This window comes from Olea europaea, chromosome 14 (genome assembly GCF_002742605.1).
Source record: "Olea europaea var. sylvestris chromosome 14, O_europaea_v1, whole genome shotgun sequence".
NCBI classification, from domain to species: Eukaryota; Viridiplantae; Streptophyta; class Magnoliopsida; order Lamiales; family Oleaceae; genus Olea; species Olea europaea.
In genome coordinates this window covers 8,033,490-8,054,348 of record NC_036250.1, presented here as the reverse complement: position 1 = coordinate 8,054,348, position 20,859 = coordinate 8,033,490, and the positions used below count along the sequence as shown (strand labels likewise).

At 37.7% G+C, this 20,859-nt stretch overlaps 1 protein-coding gene across 2 annotated transcripts; it reads right to left on the bottom strand.

The window, feature by feature from the left end:
• Positions 1-9,719: 9,719 nt before the first annotated feature.
• On the bottom strand, positions 9,720-14,809 carry LOC111409019 (GATA transcription factor 25-like). Of its 2 annotated transcripts, none has more exons than XM_023038912.1 (7): positions 14,415-14,809; positions 13,860-13,943; positions 13,652-13,761; positions 11,871-11,975; positions 11,461-11,566; positions 10,257-10,316; positions 9,720-10,137 (listed from the first exon to the last, which is right to left on the bottom strand). In XM_023038912.1, the coding sequence occupies exons 1-7, from the start codon at positions 14,706-14,708 to the stop codon at positions 10,075-10,077; spliced, it is 822 nt and encodes a 273-aa protein (XP_022894680.1). In that variant the 5' UTR covers positions 14,709-14,809; the 3' UTR covers positions 9,720-10,074. The 2 variants fall into 2 exon arrangements, with proteins under 2 accessions (XP_022894680.1, XP_022894682.1); XM_023038914.1 differs by having other exon boundaries at positions 11,470-11,566.
• Positions 14,810-20,859: the final 6,050 nt, after the last annotated feature.

The following is a 20,859-nucleotide window of genomic DNA, read 5'->3' as shown; positions in this document are numbered from 1 at the left end:
ACATTGATGTATTCGCTTGGAATGTTGAGGACGTGCCTGGAATTGATCTAGAAGTTGCAGTACATAGACTTAACGTGAACCCGAAAGCAAGACATGTGAAGCAAAGGAAGAGGCAGTTTGCACCGGAAAGACGAGAAGTCATAAAAGAGGAGATTGCCAAACTCCTTAATGCACAGTTCGTTCGAGAGGTACAATATCCCGAATGGCTTGCCAATGTGGTTCTTGTCAAGAAAGCTAATGGAAAGTGGCGAGTTTGTATTGACTTCACAGATCTGAATAAAGCATGCCCCAAAGACAGTTATCCCCTACCTAGAATTGACAATCTCGTAGATAGCACATCAGGTCATATGCTGCACAGCTTCTTGGATGCTTTCTCAGGGTATCACCAAATTCTCATGGCAGAAGAAGATCAAGAGAAGACCTCATTCATGGCAGATTCAGCCATCTACTGCTACAGGGTCATGCCCGTTAGACTGAAGAATGCTGGAGCAACATATCAAAGGTTAGTGAACAAGATCTTCGCCAAGCTAATTGGGAAAACGGTCGAAGCATATGTGGATGATATGGTGGTCAAGAGCAAACAGTTGAATAGCCATGTTTCTAATCTAGAGGAAGTGTTTGCTAAGTTACGGAGATACAACATGAAGCTCAACCCGGCAAAATGTGCATTTGGGGTGGCATCTGGAAAATTCTTGGGTTTTATGATCACGCACAGAGGAATAGAGGCAAATCCCGACAAAATCCAAGCTTTGATAAGTATGGAGGCTCCTACGTGCAAAAGGGACATTCAAAAGTTGACAGGTCGCATAGCAGCACTAAACAGGTTTGTTTCCCGGGCAGCTGACAGGTGCTCACCCTTTTTCAAACTACTTAGGGGAAATAAAGGGTTCGACTGGAATGAGGAATGTAACTTAGCTTTTCAGGAGCTTAAACAGACATTATCAACGCCTCCAGTCCTTACTAAACCCGAACCCGGTGACACGCTGCTATTATACTTGGCTGTTTCTCAGAACGCAGTAAGCGATGTCTTAGTAAAGGAAAAAGGAAGAGTCCAGCAACCTATCTACTATGTAAGTAAAGTGCTCCTCGATGCAGAAACACGATACACACTTGCGGAACAACTCGCCCTTGCTTTAGTAATGGCTGCTAGAAAATTACGGCCATACTTCCAGTCACATCCAATTGTTGTGCTCACCAACCAACCTCTCAGACATATACTTTAGAAGCCAGATGTCTCAAGAAGACTGCTGAGATGGGCAATTGAACTCGGCGAATTTGACATAGAATTCAAGCCACGACCTGCAATCAAGGCCCAAACTTTAGCTTACTTCATAGCAGAGCTTACTCCGAGATCCTCAGAAACACCAGTCGAGAGCCCGAACTCGACCTCAGGAATATGGGAAATTTTTGTTGACGGAGCATCCAATATCTCGGGCTCGGGGGCTAGTGTAATTATCACAAGTCCAAACAAGATTACGGAGATACAATACGCTCTCAAATTTGAATTCCAGGCTACCAATAACGAAGCAGAGTACGAAGCCGTTGTTATAGCCCTGGAACTCGCGAAAAATCTTGAGTGTGAGCACGTCAAAGTTTTCAGTGACTCACAGCTAGTGGTCGGGCAAATCCAGGGGTCTTTCGAAAGAAAGGATGAAAAAATGAGCTTATATTATTTGAAAGTACATGACCTCCAAAGGCAGTTCGTAAGTTGTGAAATTCTGAAAGTAGCCAGAGCCGAAAATGCCAAAGCCGATGCATTATCCAGACTCGTCTTCATGGGTGCTGACGGGCTCGATAGAACCGTGCACATCAAGATGGTTGAAGAATCAAGTATAGCCCAGAAGCCAAGTATCATGGACATCGACCATGAGCCCTCCTAGATGCATCCAATAGTTGATTACATAAGTAATGGCAACATTCTTGCAGACCCTCGGCTCGCCCGAAGCATTCGGTATAGAGCTGCTAGATATTGCATAATCGAAGGAGTCCTGTTCCGCAGAAGTCTTACACTCCCTTATCTAAGGTGTCTCAGACCCTTCGAGTCCCTTCAAGCAATGACTGAAATTCACAAAGACATTTGTGGAAATCACCAAGGAGCCCGAGCTCTTGCACATAAGTTGATAAGGTATGGATACTACTGGCCAAGTCTGAAGAAAGATGCCACAGATTACGTCCGGAAGTGCGATAAGTGCCAAAAGTTTGGCAACATCATACATACTCCTGCTGAGGAACTAACATCCATTAACTACTCAGCTCCCTTCGAGCAATGGGGAGTTGAAATTCTTGGGCCTTTCCACTTGGTCCGAGGACAATTAAAATTTGTAGCTGTGGCAGTGGAGTATTTTACAAAGTGGGTAGAAGCCGAACCTCTAGCAACAATTTCAGAGCCGAAGCTCAGGTCATTCATATGGAAGTCCATCATATGCAAATTCGGGATACCAAAAGTCCTCATCACAGATAATGGAAGACAATTCGACAATCCCAGTTCAAGAACTTCTGCGACAGCAATGAGATTGATCATCGCCTAACCTCGGTCTCACACCTACAAAGTAATGGGTTAGCCGAAATAACTAATCAGATCATATTGCAGGACCTCCGAACAAGGATAGCGAATGCCAAAGGTGACTGGCCTGACATGCTGCCTTCGATACTATGGGCATATAGGACTTCACATAGGACTTCACACAAGACAGCAACTGGTGAGACGCCATTCATGCTTGCTTTTGGACTTGAGGCTACCGTTCCAATCGAGGTTAGCCTCCGCACAATGAGAAAGCTCGAGACAAATAAGGAGACGCAAACTACCGAGCATCTCACTTACTTGAAGAGGTAAGGGAGCAAGCTTCCCTTAGAACTGCAAGTTACCAAAACAGAACGGCAAAGCACTTCAACAAGAAGGTCAAGAACAGGAGATTTAGAGCCAGCGATCTTGTCCTCAGGAAAGCGAAAGCCGCCGAGCACCAACCAGGGAAACTTGGGTCGACATGGGAAGGACCCTACGAGGTCATAAGAAAACTTAAAGGTGGAGCCTATAGCCTCAAAGATACATCGGGGAAATCACTCCCAAGGCCATGGAACGCCAACAATCTGAAAATATATTACAAGTGATTAGCTATAGCTATAATTTTCCTTTAGGGCTTGCATGCCCGCTTCATGTTTTCTTAATTTCGTTTTTACTTTTCGGGCTCTAATGCCCCGTTAGCTCATGCTCAAATAAGCTCGGGTATCAAACGCCCTTGAGCCTTTTTAATAACACATAAGAAGTTTTCTTTATGATATTGATCCCCTATTAAATTAGCATAAGGTCGTGCCCCGCGCATGCAGCTAATATCTTTACTAAATTGGCATAAGGTCGTGCCCCGCGCATGCAGCTAATATCTTTACTAAATTGGCATAAGGTCGTGCCCCGCACATGCAGCTAATATCTTTACTAAATTGGCGTAAGGCCGTGCCCTGTGCATGCAGCTAATACTTTTACATAAATTGGCATAAGGCCATGTCCTGCGCATGTAGCTAATATCTTTACTAAATTGGCGTAAGGCCGTTCCCCGCGCATGCGGCTAATACTTTTACATAAATTAGCGTAAGGTCGTGCCTCGCGCATGCAGCTAATATCTTTACTAAATTGGCGTAAGGTCATGCCCCGCGCATGCAGCTAATATTTTTACCAATTCCACACACGACCTCAAGCTGTAATAGGTCGAGCATATAAGCCTGACCTTATCGATCCCAGAATGACGTGAAACGAAATAATCGTCAGATCGAGGTCGGGTCATGATGCAATTGCGTATGTATAGTTATCCCCGACCTTGACGATCCCAGAATGCTTGACGAAGCATGAATTATAAGATCGAGGTCGGGTCAATTATTATAGTTGCCCCCCAACGATACACCACCGAACTTAGATGTTGGGGTCAACCCCCGATATGAGCAAGAAATCAAAACTAGTGCACGATCTAGTTTCTCCCGACGATACACCACTGAACTCGAAAATTGACGCCCCACGACCAGTATTGTTTAAAGGATCAATTTGTTCATAGTTCGACGATAAGAAAGACACCCGAACTATGCCACACGCACGAGCTATGAGTTTAAAGATTAGGACACGTGACATACACTAACGACCGAACTCTAAACTATAATGTAAACTCGAATTCAAAATTACAATACGCACAGGATCAACGCACGATCTCGTAGAAATAATAAAATGCATGAACTGATAAAATTCCCTCTCAAAGACAGAAGCCCAGTTCGGGCAATAAACCTGCATATAATCAAAAATCAAAATAAGTACATAAGCCTAGATCGGGCAGACAACATGAGCAAAAAGAAAAAAAAGTTACAAAAATGTCAAAATAGGGGTCGGGAGACGGTCTAATCTAAGTCGATGGGGTCGCTTCCCCCTTCATTATCGGGGGTCCCAACATCGTCGTCATCATCATCCCCATTACCCTCAGAAGAGGATAGCTCGAGGTCCTTAGCAAGCTCATTCACAGTCTTTAATTTCTCCACTACAGGCTTCAAATCCTCAGGGAGCTTGGTCCTAAGGAATGACCGAGCTAGCCGCAACCCATAATAATACGAGCTAGACCCGTGCTGACCCAGGAGAGTTTTGAACTCATCAGACTTCTTGAAGTCATCAATGGCCTGAGCTCAGGCTTTTACTCGAATGTTCGCAAGCTCCGCCTCGAAAGAGCTTCGGGACTGAATGAGCTCAAGCTTCGTCTCCTCAGTTCGTCCCTTGCCAGCCCGACCTCGTCCTCAGCTTTCTTGAGGTCCACCTTGGCCGCCTCTAGGGCCCTTTCAAACTCCTAGGCCCTCTTAAATGCAACCTCGCTCTTAACCTCAAGCTCGGCTATGGGATCTGAGGAATTTAACCCCTTGAGCCAAAGACCCCGAGCTACGCTTAATGTCTACAAAAACAAGTTTGGAGCCCAACGTTAGTACAAATTAAGAAACCAATCAGGGCTACAAGAGCATTCATATTAAAAACCTACCTTTAGTGTAAGGAGTTCGAGAGTCCGAGCTCCTTCATTCGTCTCGAGCTCCTTCTCATACTTATAAACTATGCCCTGGATGAGAGCACAGTCGGCGTACTCCTCGAGCGACTTCGCGGGCATATGGTCTTCATCATCAGCTAAGAGGTCCGACCCATAACAAGGGGTGCGAACCCGAACTTGTTGTTGAAGGGTTGGCTGCTTTGGAGGGGTCGGGTTTTGTGAGCTCTGCCCCAAGTCCACCATGGTTGGACGGGCGGCCTCCCGTGCCCGTTTCTTTCCTTTGGACGCGGTCGTTGTCGAGGCTTTAGACTTCGGGCCCTTCGCCTTTTTGTGAACATTGTCCAGGAGGGCTGATGGATCAAAAGACATCTCGAATTCTACAAGCAAAAATATCAAAGGCATTAGCTCGAACCATAGGTTGATGATTACCCATGAAATATCAAAGATTGCATAAAAAGAAAGATCGTACCTCGAGGCCTTTCACGTTAGCAAGGTCGAGGGTGTCGTCTTCAAGCAAGAAATCGATCTTGTCTGCAAGGGGGTCGTGGTTCACTAACCTCAGCCTATCTCTCTCTAAAACCTCAAAATAGGCCTGACCTTCGTTAAACCTATCTTTATCGGGGATTTCCCACCTCAGGCTAAAGGGATGATCGAGGTCTTGAGGTTTCACAAAAAAGAAACGTTCCTTCCAACCTCTAAGTGAGCTCGGGGTATCAGGAGTTCTAAAACCCCCCCCCCCTTGGTTGATAAATAAACAAAACAGTTATACCCTGGGGAAAATTTCATATCAAATACCATTCGAAGTAGGTCGACCCTTGGCTCAACCTTGAGGCACCTAAATAGTATGAAGAAATACACAAATAACCTCCAACCATTTGGGGCTAGTTGACCCGGACACAGGTAGTATAAGATCAGAAAATGAATGAAAAATGGGTGAAGAGGCCACCTAAGCCCGGCCTTAAGAGCATCCCTAAAAAAGGTCATTTCCCCCTCTCGAGCTCCTAACATGGTCTCAGTTGGCCCTGGAGTTCTAATGTCACAAATTGGCATGACCCCAAACTCTTTAGCTATTTTAATAATTACATGTTCTTTGTACTTGGTCGACTCCTTAGGGTATGTCAGGACGTCGATATGGGAGTTAACAGGGATGGTCATAGGAATAATGAAAGTGTTTACATCTTCAGGCCTATCACTATGGTTCGAGTCCCTAGGAGCCTGGCTACTGTCACTACTACTCGACCCAATACTATCACTACTCGACATTACACTAATAATCAAATAAAACAACTTAAAGGCTCGAACTCTTACCTCTGTGGATGATCGCTCACAAACCCCACTAATCCCCGAACTCGAGCTCGATTTACTGGGAAATGAGAGTGAAAAAGTGAAAAATGGGAGTGAAAGTAAGGGTATTTATGGGGGACTGAGGAAGACCAACGGTCAAGCAATCTCAACCCTTGGATCAAGACACATGGCGGTAATCTAAGGTCGTGACCTGACATCACAAGTGGTGGCCATCTGAGATCACTGTCTGACATCCCATACAACACTCAACACGTGGTAAAACACCTGGATGTTCATGCCTCTACATCTTCGCTCGCAGATCAGGATGGGAGGGAATCTACGACCTCGATGCATAGGGACCAGTGATGATCCAAGATCTTGTCGATCTCGAACTCGACCTTATAACCCCGATCTCAACGCCTCCTAAAAACACCAAGACAAGGTCCGGCATTTGAGGTCGGCGATATATATATATATATATATTGACTCGGTAGCTTTTCTATAAGACCTATAGGGACACTAATCCCTCTCTGGTCACAATCCCTACCCTGTCAAACTCCTTCTTTGACTCGAACAGTGACTTGAATACTTGAGGTGAAACACTAACTCCTTTTCCTACAAGGATAAGGATTGTGACAAAATAAGTCCTCCTAGGACTCAATCGCTGACATATATAAATACACAACCTGTGTTCATTCTTGAGGTACGTTCTTCATTATTATCTTCAGTTTATAGCCTCACGCATTAAATTCCCTATCTGACTTAAGCATCGGAGGGGCGATGAGCACACACCTCGTTGCCTTTGTTGAAGGTATTCAAAGACCATTCATGTTCATCAAAGTGAAGTTGTCGCATCAAGCTTGAGATCTTTCAGGTGATATTTTTTTATAGTATCATTATCCATTAAATTTTGAAATAATGAGACCAAACGAGGCTTAATACTCAGTATATTTATTAGTTTTATTTTATCTTTTAAAAGAAAATTAGGACTGCACTCCCAACCTATTCAACATAACAATCATGTTACATGGTCGAACTCAATGACAGATTTTTTTTTTCAAACTACACTTGACAAATTTTTATTGAAACTTGAAAAAATAAAACAGAAAAACACTCAATCATGAACCGCAATGTCACCCCATTTTTCTTCTCTATTTTTTTTCCCTGCATTTTTCTTAACTTAATGGCCGTGTACCTTGACAAGCTCACCCTTACCTCAAATGGTGTGAATGACACCAAAGTTGAAAAATTCTTTAAAATTACTATTATACTCTTACTAATATTAAAAAGATAAGCAGAATAAAATGGTTTAGGGATTCAATTATTTTCTTCTCTTTTTGGTTTTTGGTTTAATTCAAATTTGTAAGGGGGTGTAATAGTCCGTTAGATAAAAATTGACATTTTTAGCCATCAAGTTAACGAAATTTATAAGGATTCAATTTCCCATATTTTGAAAACTTGTATGTTTTGCATTAAAAGCTGAAATACAAAAGGATTTATAATATTTACTATCTCAATTATATAAGCTTGTTTCGTTTTTCATACGGATTAAGAAATCTTCTTTAATATCATTAAAAAATTATTCTTTGCCAAGATCTTTCCTAATTTACACTTATTTAATTTTCAGTATGCAGTAGTAAATTATTGTTGGAATTAGTAGAGAATTTGAATGATTTAATTTGAAGAAAAAGAAATGAAAGTTGTTCCATGTTTCCTAGAAGTGAGAAATGTATGTATTTGGATGATTTCAAAAAATTGCCATATTAAGTGAAGAAAATTGAATAACAATATATTGGTAAAGGAATAAAACAAAATATTCTAAATTAGAAAACATGCCTCTATATTTAAGACAATAAAAAATAAAATAAAATAAAAACTCATCCTATATAATTGGGACAAGGAAGCATGTCCCTGGTTTTGTTAACACTTAGGCCCCTTTTGATACCCATTTTTGTAAGAATAAAAATGAAAAATATAGTGCTTACGAAACCCACACAAGAGATAAAAAGTCAAATATGGTGACTTGATAAGATAGATAACGATCATATTTTTTATTTTTGTGGCCAAAGAACGAGAATTAACGGGGACTTAATATATCAATTATAACACTACTTATTTAGTTGCTATTTAAAATATATATAATGAGGGACAAATTCATCGTTTTATGGGGATAATGAACGAAGGACAAGTTTTGCTACATTTTTAGAAGGTTGTGGACATCTGGAGTAAATAAAAAGTTAGGATTGATTAATAAAATTTTACTAAGGTTGAAAAAACCCCAATTTTTGAATTTGTATAATTATTCACTTTTGTTACACCTTTATTGCAAATTTATATATGTTAAAGGCCATGTTTAAGTCCCATTATTTTCTTATTAAAATGAAAAATATGATCGTTATTCATCACATCAAATCACCATATTTGATTTTTTGCCCTTATTTAATTTTCATTCTTTGACCACAAAAATAAAAAATATAACTATTATCCATCATATCAAGCCATCATATTTGACTTTCTATCTCTTAAGTGGTCGCATAACAACTATATTTTTCATTCTCATTCTTATAAAAATGACTATCAAAAGAGAAATTTATCTTTTATGTGGGGCCCATAAAATTATATTTTTCATTCTCAATTTTGCAATAATATGTTCAAATGGGGGCTAAATGTATTGATGAACATCAGTCCGCCTTTTCTCTTCACCCAATAATACATCAGTCAAAAGGTTGACCGATGATCCTGTCCCTCGCTTTTCACACTTCTGCATTACTTACACTTTCTGTTCAATATGGCCTCATCTCAACTGAATGCTCTCTCTCTCTCTCTCTCACTCGCTCGCACTAACCCCAAAACACAAATGGATAAATACAAACAATTCTCATTGCCACTCACTGCCGTATCATATTTTAAAAAAATTGTGGTTAATGTACATAATTTGAGTACATACTACATAGAAATCCCTCACACAGGATGAGACCCACTCGTGGATCCCAACCGATGTGAAAGATGTGGACACCTCTATGTACATCAAGATTTATCCTTTAAAAAATAATTTTATCTAGTATCAATAGTACTAGACCACTAATATCGACATATCATAGATCCTATTGAGGCATAATTCTTTGTATTTAATTCAACACATAATTTCATACCACTAGTGCAGGCACCTAGATTGATGTTAAACACCAATGATGCTAAATAGCATTACTCTATCCTAAATCAATACATATAAAGATGACATTTAAAAACATGTTGACTACATTCTAATTGAAATTTAAAGGCCTGGTTCGATAGTGATTATGATAATTGATTTTTTGACTGCTAAAGAGAAAAATGAATTCTACATGTGAGTGAAAAAGTCAAAAATGATGACTGGAATAGTGAAATAACGATAAAAAAAAATTGATTCTTTAAAATGAAAATTTGCTATCAAACGGGAGCTAAGACTAAAGCTTTAGAGAAGTAAAATATAAACCAATCCAATTACAAAGATTTATCAAGTTTTCAACACGTTTTATCATCACCTATATAACCACTGAACAGACTATCAAAGTACGGAACTGTAAGATTCTCGCTGACACCACAATTAAACTTCAAAGTAGGCCAGGTATTGAAATTGACCATCGACCACGATGTATTTAGAAAATAATCTTTCAACATTTCTAGGTCTGGTGTGTAATTTGGACTATACTTTCAGAGCTCACTAAAGATATCTATACAATCAATATGATATGATCAGTCGGAATTAGCATAAAATAGTTCTTCATGCTTACTGCACAGCTCTCACGGCTCAAGCATGATTAGCACATGGAAAGATTGGGATTCCATAATCAGACTCGCTATCATCTTCGTCCTGTTAAACAACGGACAAAGAAAAAAGCGGGGGCGGGGGGGGGGTTGTTTAAATAGTTATACATAAATCATAACTGACAGAGGGAGCGTTTGGTCAAATATCTCCGATTAAACGTATACCTCTCCTGTTCGAATCATAGAATTGTCTTGGAATGTCTTGGAAAGATCTCGCATGCTCCCCTACAGAGTCATACGACTTCAAGATTTAGAAAGAAATACAGTTCAGTGTGTTCTACCGTTCTACAGCATGTTGAGGTTCAAGAATTTTATATACAAACTACCAGGCCTTATCATTCAAGAGTAACGTAATAATGTCGGCTGATAGTGATTGTGCCTGACGTGCATTTACCACGAAGAAAAGTAAATGACAATATTTATCATAGCAATAAAAGCAAGACTATGAAACAACTTTTTCTCTTGAAATCAGAACCATAGCATAAATATAACTGGCTGGTGGGAAGGAGCAATAAAGGGAGAGTAAAAAAAGATTGAAAACTTCATATGTTCATTGAAATCTGTCTTCCGATAGGATCTGTGTAACCAGAAAAAGTTGGAAGCGTGATTTTCACGTGCAGATCAAATCTCTCAACCTTTGTGGTCTATTAAATAGCCAGAAAAGAAAAAGAAAGCAGAGTCATCATCAGGAATTTGAAGCTGCAACCAAGAAACATCTCTATGCATCAAAGTATACAAGAAAAGATGAGTGGAACATTGAGTCGATCATATTAAGCTCATTGTATTCAACATTATCAAAAGACCAGTGACCAAAATAGGCCATCACGAAAACCAGCAAAGAGAAATTAGGGTGGAGAAGGAATCGGGCTCATCAGGTAAAGAAGGAAATTTCTAATTGAGAACTTCAATATATACATTCTACAGAAGTACCTGTCTATATAACACCTAAATTCCAGAGAGTAACCAGGTATTAATGGATACAGACAATTAATCTCTCCACTCATCATCCAAACTTTTGAAGCAAGAACTTAATTCAAAATCAAACAGAGATTTTCAACAACAGAATATTATTTAGACAAAGCCAATGAAGAGATACAGACAATTATCTCTCCACTCATCATCCAAACTTTTGAAGAAGAACTTAATTCAAAATCAAACCGAGATTTTCGACAGTAGAATATTATTTAGACAAAGCCAATGAAGAGATCCTTTCTAACAGGAGAATCATGCATCAACAAACAGGTAATGTCATTCTGAAATTATTCTGATGGCAGAAAGAAATAGTAAAAACAAAGGAATTGAGATCGAGTTGAATCAAAGAACAAAGATGGAAAAAACATGGATAAGCAGCGGCAGAGAAGAGAGTAACCTTGTTTACCCAAAATAGCCCACACGCATTGCAAAGAGTTCTCGGACCAGCCGGCCCTCGCCGCATCATTGGAGTAGTCTTTGAACTAGTACCACAATGAGTGCAACTGACACAGAAGACACGTGGAATCACCAAAGAATTTCTAATAGATACGAATAGGCAAGATCATAGACGCAGGAAAAAAAACAAAAAGCATCCCCCCAAGTCTAACAGTGGAAGCTCGTAGCTTAGCAAAGTTACTGAAGGGAAAGTCTAAACTAAATTCAGGAATACCATTATCAAGTCATAACAATAAACAAGTGAATAGCAAAATGATTTGATATATGCAAAACTGAAGCAGATTATGCCACATAGAAATAACATATGGTATCAGTGAATCAGAACGAAATCTAGAATAGCATAGAACTCACAGAGTATCCGGTTCTTTTTCCTCATTTCCAAAATCCAGTCTGGCATCCATAGTAGTAAATTTCTCAGAATTTCTTGAAGCAAATTGACCCTTCCTGCGCTGCATTCTGAAAGATGAACGCACATCAAAACAGTAATGTTACTAACAGTGTGAGTTATCCCGGAATACATCTGCAAGATGTGTACAAAACATCATAAACAAAACTTTTAATGAGATTCCCCTGCCAGTTCAAACAACAGAGAGAAAAGTGTATGAATGATCTAAGTTTTATGGCCTTTCAAATGTTAGCAACGTCAAAAAGAAAGAAAGAAAGAAAGAGAACTTTCTAATCATCTATGGTGTCACACCCTCTCCCTCATCTCTGCTACCTTGTGCCTTTCCAATTCTCACACTCTCAGGATGTCTGAAGCATCCTTTAAGCTAAAAAAATCTTGTTGAGAAGCAAAAGTATTTTCAGAGCATTTACAGATGCATGTATCTAAAAGGACCACATGATAAGTTTATCTCAGTTGCTATTCTACTACTTAGGCTGCTACTTACATATCTAGTTGGAACTATAGCATGCGTCATGGGATGGAACGAAATATGAAGATAATTAAGCATCATTATTGCTGAACAATTTGGGGCCTGGATAGTCGTGTTCTAAAAACTCAAAGTAGCTAAATTTTCTGGACATCAATCTTCAATACCTATACCATTCAAGTAGAGATTCAACCAATAGATCGATCACAATGAAATCTTGATTGCTTCCAAAATTTATATCTTTTATTACAATAAACATAAGAAAAGTTGTTAATGTTCTTCTAAAATTTTATTATTAAAATGTACGAATTGAAGCATCCCGTATTACCCTTTTTTCATTAAATAGTCCACTCAAGTCAACAAAATGAAACCAAAAAACCTCGACCAAAATCAATTAGAAGCTGATGACCAATGTACCCAAGCAGACAACATCAATCAGCCATGAAATTCAAAACAATGATGAAAAGAAAAATTCCAGTGAAATTTTTCAAGGCAATAGACTACAATCTTGGATGTGATAGAACGATAACTCAAAATGAAATGAGTAAATATACTCTGATATTTCATCACTGGAGAAATTATTGCATGTTACCAAATAACCATTATCCCATTACATGGCAAACTTAGAGACACTGGTAAAGATGCAGATGGAAAATAAAGAAGAAGGCAAAGATACTATTTATAAAGAGAAAATCATACCAAATTGGACAAATTTAAAAATGGAAAACTTTTTCTGGAAGAAAAATAAATGTTTGTTAAATTTGATTTGTATTCTTTTCATGTTTATTAGGTTATCTTGGGAAGTTTATACTTGATTTTTGTTTCCTTTTCTATTAGATCTTTCAAGAATAACACATTGAATAGAAAAATTTAGCAGTTCATGCATGTCATTGCAAAGTAAAAGGTTGACAGAGAAGAAGGGAGATATATACTTGTTATAAATCATATAGGATTCTGTCTGAGAGGAGAAATTGTCATTACAGAATCCCAAGCTTAGAAGTAAGTCTCAGATAGATGCAATACTCCAAACAACAAGTTTCAGGCATTTGGTAAGATATCCTCCCTAAATAACAAATAAATTTAACTCTATGGAAAAGGCTTGGCCATTTCTATTTTACTAACATTGACATGTATACACAACATACTTTATCCAGGCATTGGACGTATGTTCTCATTTTTGCTGAGAAATATCATCGTGTATAGAATGCCACAACTTTTGAATAATTATAATAATAAATGGCAAGTGCAAGAAAGCAATACTTGAGTGCAACTTCTTGCCGGACATTGTATCTAATTTTCTTCTCAAAGCACCTCTCTTTCCTCTTTTGACGAAACCTAGTCAGAGATTCTTCCCTCTTTGGATTTGAAGCCTAGTACATATATAATATAAACGTCAGTCAATCAGGTGCTTAAGCAAACAAACAAGTACATTCGAAGAACAAAACTCGATATAAAGATAACTAAATACCCTCTGTCTATGGTACGCCATATCAACATCTAAAGTACCAGGATCCAATTCGCATCCACCCAGAAGTAAAAGCACTGCTTGCACCTGTGATATTATATGATTATCAAAATTCATCAGGAACTGCACTATGTGGATGCGTGAAGAGTAAAAGAATTTGAAATTAAAACATTCCTCTACTAGGTGCAAAATTATAATGGGCATTTTCCCCCTTTTCTTTATTTTTTCCGAACAAAGAAATCACATCTGCCACTCAAATATTTGTTTCAATTCAAATTTTGCAATCATACTTCACCATTCCTTAAGGTTATAAAACGCTTAATTCAAGGTAAAGAAGAAAGTCAATCGTTTAAAATCTAAATGGATTGTGAAGATAGTTCATTATCATTTTCCCATTTCTTTGGCAACACAGTTGCTCATTATCTACTGCAGTATGCAAAACAAAAATAAAACATGATTCCTACATTTCCTTGGAAACCGTGAACACCGCGAGAAAAATACTCGAACGACAATAAGAAAAAAAATAAGGAGATCAATTTAGCATTAGAAAATTTTAACCTTATCAGCGGTAACGCCATCGAACACAAAGACCCGGTCGCGGAACGAGAGAGCGACCTGGTCATTACCATATGCGGCGCATGGAACATACACGTTGGAGCCCTCTCCGCCGCCGACTGTGTAGATTCCGTCGTCGGTCTGGATGGAGACTTCTTCGGTGGCCAAGCCGCCTACTCCACTGTCTTTAAGAGACTGAACTTCATAATCAGTAGCCAAGTTCTCAACCAAGCCGTCATTTCCGGCGCCGACTGGGCACAGGGTCGGCGGGTTTAATGGCTGATTTTGAGCGTACATTGCTGGGTTCGAGATTGAAAGGGTGCTGCCAATGGCTCTTGAAGCATGAGAGATTCTCAGGACTCAGAGCATGTTAAAACCATGGGTTTAGTGACCTTTTCTCGAGGAAATTAATGGAAATGAAATTTGAGCTGTAGCAAATTTTAATATTGACTTTCGACCCATTAAATAAACAAATATATATATATATATATATATATATATATATATATATAAATTTACACTAAAAGGGCGATTTTATCCTTCATTATACACCGACTATTAGAAAAAATTCAAACCGACCGACCGATCGAACTTCGAAGAAAACCTATGCCAACTGCCTGAAGAACGATCGATCAACCACCGGTCGAAAACACCAACGTTCAATCCGTACCTGCACGCTACTATTCCGGTTAGTTTTGGCGCTCGAAGTTTATTATTACAAGTTTCAGTTTTTAGATTCATTATTTTTACGTTTATTCGATTTAAATTTATCATCATGTAAAATTGTTAGATTGTGGGTGTGAATGAGATGAAAAATGTGATTTTTTTGTAATTTTTTCTATCTTCGACAATGGCAAAATTGCTTGCGGGAAGACGACGACTGTTAATAGTCGGCCCAATCATGTTAACAGTCATGGGTCGACTGTTAACAGTCGGTCAGTGACTTTTTAATTATTATTTTTTTTCAATTTTTATAATTAATTTATTTTTTATTTGATTAAATAAATATGTTATTTATTTATTTATTTAATTTTTATAATTGTCTTTTATTTTATTTATATAATTTAATTATTTAGTTTTTATAATTGTCTTTTATTTATATAATTTAATAATTGAATATTATCTAAAATTAATAATTTATTTTATTCCTTTTATTTTTGTTTTTATGAAATAATCTTTGAATTTTTTTTTTTCAAATTTATTTAGATAATATATTTGTTTTTTAAATTTTTTAAAAATGTATTTCATTTGAAATTTTTTGTTCGTAAATATATTTTCCAAATGATTACAAGGTTAATTTGATTAAATAATAATTATGTTAATTTTTTGTTATAATTCCCTATTTTTTATATAATTTAATAATTGAATAGATAATGTTGTCCAATTAACAATTTATTTTGTTCCTTTTATTTTTCTTTTATGAAATAATCTTTGATTTTGTTCTAATTTATTTAAATAATATTGATATTCTTTATTTTATTTTTTTAAAATGTATTTAATTTGAAATTTTTTTTGTAAATATATTTTCCAAATGTAATATACAAGAGAAACTAAATTATTTTAATTTTTAAATTTGCATTGAATTTATTTTGTTATTCGTGTCAATGTCTTGCGTATTGTATGATAGTTATAATTCGGTTGCCTTGATTTTTTGAGATTATGCGTTACTTTATTATCTATTATTCAATGTTCTAATATTTGAATTTTTGCAGGATGGAGTATCATTTAGATGGGGAGTTAAGACGAATGGCGGGGAAAGTTACTTGGAACAGTAGCTTTGAGAGTTTTACTGCAGTGTTGGAACTGCTTGATGATCATCACGGAGATATGCTGCGACAATCCTTCTTGTGGCCACTGTACCAAATGCGAGAGGTGCAGTACTTAGGACAGATTATCGATGCACTTCTATGTCAGCTTTTGAGGCTAGTCAACGGCGATTCCCTTCAGTTCGACCTCGGGAGCAAGGTCGTCTGTAACGCCCCAACCCCTAGTGGACCGGAACGCTACTTACTTTATTTAGCTTAACCGGTGATTTAGTAACAAGTGTATACGTTTTAGCGGAAAATTTCGGATAATAATTTAAATAACAATATTTCAAATATTTTAAACAAAAACACTTAATCATTTTTTAAAACAACAAAATGTAATTTATTTACAGAAAACATAACTTGTTATCGCATTTTGCTTTATTCAAAATTTTAAAAAAATAACATTGGAAAACATTTCATAAAAATAAATTCAAATCACTTATTCACCGGATTTTCATGGGCTCGTTGCATCACTCTCCATCTTTTCTTCCATCCATGTCCGAGGTAGAATTCCTTCAATCTGTAGAGATGTGATTAAACCCGAGAGTTGAAAAACTCAATAGGTGTCATAGGTGCATTCGTGATCAAACTATATATTTCAAAACATTAACTTTATAACTTTTCATATATGTCGTACCCGAGTTCCTGCGTGTCGTTACCATAGAGTATGAGTCGCTCCAAATTATGGGTAACGAGTACACGGTGCCAGAATATATGCTCGAGTGGGTCATAGGATTGTCGCCAAGTGTCGGGAAAAAATCATGGGAGGGTTGTACATATATGTACATTCCAACGTGCATCAATAGGCACTATGTTACGCTGGAAATCGTTTTTGCTGACATGGCTATATATGTGTACGACCCAAATCGTTCGTGTTTGACGCAAGGCCAGTTAGAGCAAAACTTGGAGTCCGTAGCTGTAATTGCTCCTATGATGGCCAAACAAGCTGGGATGACTATACAGGACAGATTGCAGATTGTTCGAAGCATGACGACATCGCGACAGTCCGTAAGGTAAGTGTTTGAACTTTGTTGTTTTGATTTTTCAGATTTAGTTTTTTAGCTACACAGTACTGAACTGATCCATTCTTATTCAATTGTAGCGGCGACCGCGGCATATTTGCCATTAAGTACGTTGAATTTTTAAGTATAGGATATAAGGTTGATGGAAACAACCAATCGTGAATACAGAACTGGAGAAAGAAGTTAGCATGTGATTTGTTCGAATTTAATGGTGACCCGTAAATTTGTATTAAATATATGTAACATTCGAATTGTAAATTTAATTATTTTTTGTGATTATGAAATAATTGTAAATTTGTGTTCGGTGTATATGACATTCACATTGTAAATGTAATTATTTTTTTATTATGAAATAATTGTAAATTTGTGTTCGGTGTATATGACATTCACATTGTAAATGTAATTATTTTTTTATTATGAAATAATTGTAAATTTGTGTTCAATATATATAATTATTTTTCTGTAAGTTGATTTTTTGTTATTTTACATATATGCTAAGAATGGAACTAATTTTTCCATATGAATCATTGTAAATACCGTTTATCAAGAATAAATATAGAACATCGAATATTTATGAAGAACAAATATTGAACGTACCTGTCTAATTGTCATTTAGGGAATTTGACTGGTACAAAATTGTCGAGTATGCCCTATGGCTCTGCATCTGTCACACCTACGCCGTCGAGGAAACTCTCCAGTAGAGAGTATTCTAGATGTACTTGGACGTCCAGAACCACGCGGTTCAACTGCTGGTGACAACAAATCATTAAACGAGAGAATGTGCTCTGGAACTTCCCACTCTGTTTCATTCGGCAGAGGAAATATAGTCTCCGCATATGCTGTTCTCCAATACTCAGTCGTATAATATAAAGAGCATAACGTTCTCGCTACAAAGCCTCGATACATGGCCACTGCAACTGCATGCTCACACGGAAAACTCTCCAATTGAAATCTCGTACAAGTGCATGTGTTATCAGTCAAGTCCACAATATATGTCGTATTACGTGCACATTACACGGAGAAGCGGAACTCATCTAGTGCTTTCACATTCAACTTCCTCGCAACCTCTGCCGCCTTAAAGAGTTTCTCCTCTTGAGTTAGGGCCAGCACGCTACTGCAACTCTGTGATGTCGTACGTCGGTCATGAAATCATTGTTTCAGCTTGTTACGAATGTTCTCAATCATTGCGAGAATTAGTAACTCTCGATCCTTCTTAAATAATGCATTGAGAGACTCCGCATTATTCGACGTCATCATGTTGTATCGACGTCCTGGAAAGTATGACCGCGCCCAATGTTCGATCCCCATGTTCGTCAGATACTCCAACACCAGTAATGATTTACTTCCTATGTCAAACATGAACTTATTACACTCTTCAGCACTGTAAGTTTCGGCTGCTCTCCTGAACAATGAAACGATGCCTTTGCCCCGATACCTAGTTTTCAAATTACCTTGTATATGGTACATGCAATACCCGTGATGTGCCTCTGAAAAAACTTCAGCGATACCGTTTATTATAGACTGTCCCTGATCGGTTACAAAGGCAAGGTCTTCGACTTTCCTGATCACTTCCCTCAATTTCGAAAAGAACCAACGCATGGACAGATCATTCTCGTTGTCGACTATACTGAATGCAATGGGTAAATTTGGATGTTGGCATCTTGACATATAGCAATAATTAATTTCCCTTAATATTTAGCTTTCAGAATTGTACCATCAACTAGAATTACGGGTCGCATTGCATTTTGAAAACCCCGAATACATTGTCCGAGAGCCATGAAGAAATACTTAAAACAATTATCGCTCCCCGTCTCGATAAAAAATGTCGTGCCAGGATTAGTTCTTCACATGTTATGGCAATATCTGGCCAATTTAGCATAGCTCTCCTCAGCCGATCCCATTAAATCCTCCAATGCACATTCTTTGGGCTTCCAGACTTTCTGGTAGCTCAGGATCACTCCATACTCTTGACGGACGTCGTTAACGATGTCCGAATGTCTGTAGATCGTCCATGGGTCCTAATACTTATGCATTATCTGTCGACCAATAAATTATGCTCGAGCTTGCCTGTGATCGTTTCGAAGAATTCCCACTTCGTAAGTATGTTCCCGTGAATACTTGCGAATTACGAAGCACTCATTCTGTCCATCTTAGTTACTCTCAAGCGCCAATTGCAACTGCCTTTGACGCAAGCAACTGTCAACAATGACTTGTTTGATTTCTTTACCTTGAACTCAAAGTTATATTTTAATGCCAGCCGGTGCACAACTTCCTGCAAATCTTTCTTGGTTTCAAACAGTTGCTCGACATACAAGTCCTCATAATCGGGAGCCACACGGGAAGAATTGGAGGACGGTCCACTTGTTTCAACCTATGAGCTCCCACCCGACTCATGTCTCTGTCGGGATAAAGCAATCAAATTCTCATTTGTAAACTCGTTTATATTCTCATTGTTTTCAACCGTCGACGGAATTCTGCGCGTAACAGCGATATCACGATCAGAAGAAACTGTCTAAAAAATAACCACATCATCCGCAGGAATATCTCCATTGTCTCCCAAAAACCTCGATCATTGTTATCCGTCCTATCTGAATCTTCGCGTTCACCTTCGATAACATCCTTCGTAATTAAAGTCACACCAAGAACAATCGGAGTCCGATGCATTTTATTCAATTCTAATAGATAATTCAATTCAACATCATTAGTAACGAATACCGGTGGCATCGGAATGGATGAATCCCCATAACCGTTGAATAGATACCTCAATTGCATATCGTATTGAGATTAATCGACATTCAGCTTATTTTGCAAATCGTGGTACATTTCTAAATATGGTATACTCTCTGTTATGGGAATTGTAATACAACCACGTATGTCACTTGTCCATCTCCATTCCCATCGATTATTTTCATTCAATTCGAAATCACCGAAATAACAGACGGGGATTATCATATCTGCATGAGGAAATGGATTTAATCAACTTCATTTATTAATTATAAGAAAAAATAATGCATTGCCAACAAAAATCAGTGCCAACAGTCGGCTGTTAAACAACCCACAGTCATGTGACTGTTTGGCTGTTAAACAGGCCAAACAGCCGACTGCTTTTCTGTTTTTCGCATTACGTAGAAGAAAAAAATTATAGATCTGTTCAAAAAAAAATTTCATACGTTCGATCTGCTAAAAAAAATTATTACTAACTATTACTATGTCAAAATAAATTTTCTCTATTCAAACGTATACTAATTTACTAAAAAAGAAATTAAACATGACTTACCGATTTAAAGAAATTGATATGAAAAAAATTTTCGGCTTCAGCGTTTGAACGTTTTTTGAGATGTTGAGGTTCAAGTAGATGAAAGATGAGAGTTTTTCTGTTTTGGAAGCTCGTTTTGAAATTTTATAAGTGGGGAAGTGTTTGGTTTTCAATTATTAACTACAAATGTAGTAAAATCTTTTCAACAATACATTGTTTTGTAATTGTATAATACATTTAAGGGCATCATTGTCTTTTAACATTTAAGAGGTCAATGTGATAATATTCATGATTTTCAAAGTCAAAGTGGAATTTTCTCCCTTTGACTGAGTCAAACTTAAAAGTACTCACTTTTCTTCCTT

Excerpts from the sequence above, each read along its gene's own strand:
- LOC111409019 (XM_023038912.1), bottom strand. The coding sequence starts at position 14,708 with ATGTACGCTCAAAATCAGCCATTAAACCCGCCGACCCTGTGCCCAGTC. Across the intron at positions 13,944-14,414 it reads ATGGCGTTACCGCTGATAAG|GTGCAAGCAGTGCTTTTACT; the intron begins GTTAAAATTTTC and ends ATAATATCACAG. Across the intron at positions 11,567-11,870 it reads GAAAAAGAACCGGATACTCT|TTGCACTCATTGTGGTACTA; the intron begins GTGAGTTCTATG and ends CTTCTGTGTCAG.